Source organism: Alligator sinensis, unplaced genomic scaffold, assembly GCF_000455745.1.
Source record: "Alligator sinensis unplaced genomic scaffold, ASM45574v1 scaffold781_1, whole genome shotgun sequence".
Classification (NCBI taxonomy): Eukaryota; Metazoa; Chordata; order Crocodylia; family Alligatoridae; genus Alligator; species Alligator sinensis.
Window position 1 is genome coordinate 1,746,417 of NW_005841845.1, and position 5,961 is coordinate 1,752,377.

The following is a 5,961-nucleotide window of genomic DNA, read 5'->3' on the forward strand; positions in this document are numbered from 1 at the left end:
CATTGAGGAGTTCAGCCTTGTCCCCTCTGTCTGTCACCAATTGTTTCTGCCCATTTAGCAGGGGTCCTATTCCTCCCTGGGCCTTCCTTTTACTCCCAATATATCTAAAAAACAATTTCTTGTTGTCTTTTACTTGGGTTGCCATCCTCAGCTCCATGGTAGCTTTGGCCCGTCTAACTGCCTCCCTACAAGCATGAGCAGAGGAGGTATATTCATCTTTGGTGATCTCTCCCTGTTTCCACTTTTTATGTGCTCCCCTTTTGTCCCTTAGGCTGCCCAGGATTTCTCTGGTCAGCCAGGGAAGCCTCCTGGCCCCTTTCCCCCTTTTGCCTCACTCGGGGATCGTCTTGCTTTGTGCCCGAAGGATCATTTCCTTAAGGCACAGCCACCCTTCTTGGGCTCCCATCACTTCAAAACTCCTACTCTGCAGTGCGTCCTTGACTAATTGCCTGAGTTCATTGAAATCAGCTTTCCTAAAGTCTAGCACTTTCACCCTAGGAGCACTTTCACATTAGGAGCCTAGGGCTATATTATTCAGTTTAGGATGAAAGCAAAAATGAATACAACTGTATTGGAATGAGCATTACTTTGCTAGATTATATAGTATATTTTAAAAAAATGAGGCAAAAGTAAACCAAAGATATTCTTTTATAGTCCTGTAGTCTGTATAGTTAAGTGTACATCTCTTATTCAGAGTCACAAAACAACATCTGGCCTTCTTGGGCATCTTGACGGTGCATCCAACACTTCAGGGTCCATCATTTCCACACTTGAGTTAATGTTCATCTAAGTTAATGTTACCACACCTGAGTTAAGGTTTTTAGCTAGAACTAAAAACAGACTGTTCCATCCAGTGTGCAACCAGTGTGTTTCTGCAGCAGAGGCCAAAATCCAACTACTTGGACAAAGCTGTGAGCGCTGGCAATGCTTGTCGCTCATGTGCCCACTGGAGATGTTCAGAAATGACAATATAGTCCCCAGAGGAAAATGGCTTAAATAGCATGCCTTTTTTTTCAGAGATAATCTCATGATTTTGGGTGAATTTGTGCAACCCTAGAAGTGTGTGTGTGTGTGTGTGTGTGTATGTATGTGTGTGTGTGTGTATATATATATATATAACATATATTGTGTGTGTGTGTGTATACATATAGTGTGTGTATGTGTCTGTGTGTATGCATGTGTATAGTGTGTGTATATTTGTGTGTGTGTGTGTGTGTGTGTGTGTGTGTGTGTGTGTGTGTGTGTGTATATATCTCCTGGGTCAGACTGAAGGCTGAACCAGAAGGAAGCTTTACTGCTTGTTTGTGGTTTCTGTGTTTTGTTCCTCTTATGCCATTTCTGCCCACGAGGTGGCAGCTGCATCCTACCACATTGTCCTGATAAACGTGTATTGAGAAAGCGTTAATAGCCACTGTTTAATGTGTGCATCGCTGTGAAATCTCAAGGCAACTCAGATAAAAGCAAGCCAATGAGAGGTTTTAACCACTGAAAGTTAGTTCAAAGATCACAGATGATGAGGGTTAAAGGGACCTCAGGAGTCACGTCTAGTCCAACCCCTGCTCCAAGCAGGACCAGCCCCAGCTACATCATCCCAGTCAAGGCTTTGTCTACCCGGGTCTTAAAAACCTTCAAGGATGGAGATGCCACCACCGCTCTGGGTAACCTGGTCCAGTGCTTTATTTTTTCATGAGAAAAGAAGAGCGATCTCTCTCAAGGATCATATTGTTTGCTGAGAATTAGAAATTCAGGTGCTGCCACACACATTTCTGCTCCACAGTGACTTGGGGCTTGTCTCCATTAGGACGTTTCTTTACTTTGCCCAGAGTGGGCTGATAAGGTGGTATCACCCCTCCTAGTCTGCACACAGTTCGATTGACAGGCAGGTAGCATGTGCCGCAGTATCTCTTGCGGTGTGGAGGGAGCAAAATCTACACTAGGAGAGAGCACCTTTATGCTCATAAACCTGAGTCCACCCTGGAAGTGTTACTAGTAAACTGGGTCATTAAAAAATAGCAGACCCCTAATCAACACGGTCACGCCAGTATAACTCTTGGATGTGAACAGGTCTTTGGGTTCTCGTTAATTGAGTCGGAGCATACCAGGACAACAGGTAAACCTTACAGGAGCCTCTTTGTATTGCCCAGTGGATGTGGAAGGTAGGGAAGGATTAAAGAATGGAGATCAAGCAAAAGGTGCAGTATTTGATTGTATTTGTGTCCTGGTGTTGTTCATCATAGAAAAGCATCGATTTGGAAGAAGCCTTCTCGAGCATCTAGTATAGCCCAGGTTCAAGCTCTCACACGCCACTCTCAAGTATGATACCCAACCCCCACTCCCATAACATGTCATAGGAAAAAATTGGGGGAAAGAGGCCTACTTAATATTTATACTTAATACCCTGCCACTGCACTAATAGGGAAAAAGTTGTGTACTATGTGTACAGAGGATCCTAAGAAGACCATGCCCCATGCTACAGGGAAAGGCAACTAGTATGCACCAGCCTGACACAGGTAAAAAAAATCCCTCTTGACCACATATTTAGCATAATTAATGTGACCCTGAGCAGGCAGGCAAGACCCTCGAGCCAGAAACCACTGGGTTTTCCAAGGCCTGGAAGAAGCTGCAATGCAACCCAGTCAGAAACTTCCAGCCTTAGCTGAGGTCAACGTCCCAGTGCTTTACCCTCTCACCCCACCTTTCAAAAACCAGTTGCAATGACATGGGGTGGAGGGCAATAATTTCTTCCTGTTACAGACCAAGTGTGAGTGAGCAAAAGCCCTGAAGCATGGGGTTACCAGACATGCTCCACACTACCTTTATGCCCCAGCCTGGGGACTGCCAACTTATGACTCAGCACATGAATTGTTGAACCCCCTGTCCTATCACACCAACCCTTCCCCTAGGTCATCCACTTCCATCTTGAAGTGATTTAATTTCTTTGCCCTGCCTGTTTGCTTGGAAGACCATTCCAAAACTCCACTTTACCGATAACTCCACATAATTTTCTCATTTCCAACCTAAAATGATCTGTACTCAGTTTCTAGCCTTTTGATCTTGTATCCATGTTGTTTTTCATGTAGTAAAGCATGATCAAGATCTTTTCTTAGAAAAGAAGGTCAAGAGTGCTTGGCTTGTTTCATTATGATCATCCTTTCCAGGTGTACTCATGGGGTGAATATGGAAGGAGAAGTGGTGTTGCAGGAGGTGTCTTCCTTCTTTGTGCCAAAGGTTAAAGGAATCAAAATCTTTTCTTAGGGAAGAAGATAGAGCTTGGCCTGTTTCATTTAACAAAACAGACTGATTCCTTTAACCATCTTAGTGGCCTTTCTTTGTACCTTTTTCAGTTTAGGCTAATCTTTTTTGAACACTGGTGTCTAGGACTGCATCCAATATTCAAACTGATGGCTTACCAATGCTCAGTAAAATGGTTCTAGTGCCAGTAATACCAGTAGGCAGATCTTTCTATTATATTCATTGCATGCAAGAAATGTGGGCACGACCCAGACGGAAGTGCACAGCGCTCCTTTCACACCCCGAAGGAAGACATTTACTGCAGCACCTCTTCAGATCAATTTTTCTAGCCTTAAGGGAATGGGACATTTAAAGTAAATTGCTCCAACTCTGACTTTAAAAAAGAAAAGGAGCTGCTGTTTTGAAATGAAATTTTGCAGAAAATTGCATTTTTTTCTAAAAATCTTCATTATAAATTGGAACAGAAAACAAATTTCAAATTGCAGGAGTCCAGTGCAGAACAACAAGAAAAATTAGGGGCCTGGGAAGCAAAACTTATGACGAAAGGCTAAAAGAAGTAGAGGGTTATTTAGGCTGACGATGGGAAGACAGAGTGGGGATTTGATCACAGTCCTCAAATATCTGAAGGGTGATTCGAGAGGCAATGGAGATGGGCTTTTCTCTGTGGCCACAGAGGAGAGGATTAGGAGTAATGGCCTCAAGCTGCAAGTTGTGGAAATTTAGGTTGAAGATTAAGAGGAGCTTTCTGACTCTGAAGGCGGTCAAGCGTTGGCACAGGTCACCTAGAGAAATTGTGGAAACTCCATCCTTGGAAATTTTCGAGAGCACATTGGGCAGATACTTGGCTGGGCTGGTTTAGTCAGGGATGATCCTGACTTGAGCAGGGAGCTGGACTAGATAGCTTTCTGAGCTCCCATATACCTCTACTTTCCTATGATCCTATAATCATATAAATCCCTACTTCCCAGAAATTCCAGTTCCTACACAGCTCAAATTTTGGCACCTTTTATCAACCAACATTAGGATTAGCACCGTAACATATCCCACCCCTGCCCTGGCTGCTGGTGTCTCAGCTAAGTTTCTTCAGGTACAGGTGGATCCCATTCTTGGACCGCAGGATGAGCAGAGGTAGTTTGATGGGGGGCTTGCTCGGATCAGCTGAAAGCTCAAAGCGGAGCAGGGTCAGGGCGAGAGCCACTTTCATCTCGTTCATGGCAAACTGCTGCCCGATGCAGTTCCTAAACAGAGAGAAAGGACAAATACATTCACTTCTGAGGACTCTCTCCAGAACTGCAACCCTAATTGCTGGTGAGAGCTAACAAAGATTAAGGGAGGTGGAAAAAACATCCGTTGCATCCCAGAAACATATCCTTAGGCTGTTGATTGTTGCTTCTAGTTATACCACTGAGAGTCTGTTCTCAGCCACTGTAGACTGGACTGGTTTTTATCAACTTGGAAGCTAATTTATTTAGGCTGAGCTTTAGCCTGGCACCTGTTCTTGAGTCACGAAAACTACCCAGTGGAGTTGGTTTGGCATTTTCTGCTTTGATCAAAGTGAAATCCTGTGCGACAACATATCGATTTCCAATCAGGATGATGGCATTTACATGTCTCAGGCCTCCTGGCACCCTACAGCTACCCTAAAGCTTGCTAAGAATTTTTTTTCCAACTATTTAAGTTGGTCTAATAAAATATATCATATTCACCCAAAAACTCTTGTCTGCCCAGCACCCTACAGGGAGTTTTTAAGCAAATCATAATCATTGATGGATGATATCCTCAACATGTGTTTAGCTGGCCACTGCCAGCCAATCAGTGGCAGAGCCAGGAATAAGATCTCAGGTCTCCTAACTTACCATCCCATGAGCTAGTCATATATTGGTGGTGTTAGGGAACAGAGCCCACAATGGACTGGGCATTTTCCAAGAGAAGCTAGTTCAACAGGAGGAGTTTACCATGCCAGGACAGAGAGCCAAGTAGGCAGGCTGAGACAGAGAAGAAACAAAAGCATTTTTAATGAAATAAGTCAGTAAGATCCCATCCATCTACCAGAAAAAGTCAGTATTTAAAATAGGCTCGAAAGTAGAGAGAGGCAAGGGCCGGGGTCTTGGAGATGAGTTTAGTGCATATGTAAAGGGCCTTATTGACGGTGTGCAGAGACAACCATTCTGACATGCTCTGGATTTAGATTTGTGCTTGAGGTGTGAAGTTTGGGTGTGGATTCAAGAGTTTTCAAAGTTTGCATGCTTGAAAAGACAGATGAGCTGGAATTAGAACCCTTTATAAAAGAGGCTGCATCGAAGAGGTGTTTCTACGAGGGATGATCAGAAAGAAAAAGTCATGACTCCTCCCTCCCACTTGAAACCAATTACAAACTCCCATTGACTTGAAAATGGCCAGGCTTTCACCAAAGGTGTCGGCAGTATGCATTGGGATGTGGGGAAGAAACTCGAATGAGATAACACGATCAATGGATTTGGAGATACTTCACCTGGGCCCAGCTGCAAAAGGCAGGAAAGCATAGGGATGGCGACCAGATGAGTTCTCTGGTGAAAACCTCGAAGGGTCAAAGACCTGCAAAAAATTGTAAAGATGCTCAGTTACAACAACATGATTTCATTTGCAACTTTGCCTAGACACTAAGGTCCGAAAATCAGTCTCTTTGGACATCAGTAAATGAGAGTTGAGGTCAAGTAGATGCTCTTTCCC

General features: G+C 43.9%; 1 protein-coding gene across 1 annotated transcript in view; it reads right to left on the reverse strand.

The window, feature by feature from the left end:
- Nucleotides 1-1,159: 1,159 nt before the first annotated feature.
- LOC102370111 (cytochrome P450 4B1-like) overlaps nucleotides 1,160-5,961 on the reverse strand; it is a 28,181-nt gene continuing 23,379 nt past the window's right edge. The window contains exons 11-12 of the mRNA XM_014521137.2: nucleotides 5,744-5,826; nucleotides 1,160-4,490 (exon numbers count right to left, since the gene is read on the reverse strand). Coding sequence (XP_014376623.1) covers nucleotides 4,322-4,490; nucleotides 5,744-5,826 — 252 coding nt within the window. The 3' untranslated portion in view covers nucleotides 1,160-4,321. The remainder of the gene's footprint in view (nucleotides 4,491-5,743; nucleotides 5,827-5,961) is intronic.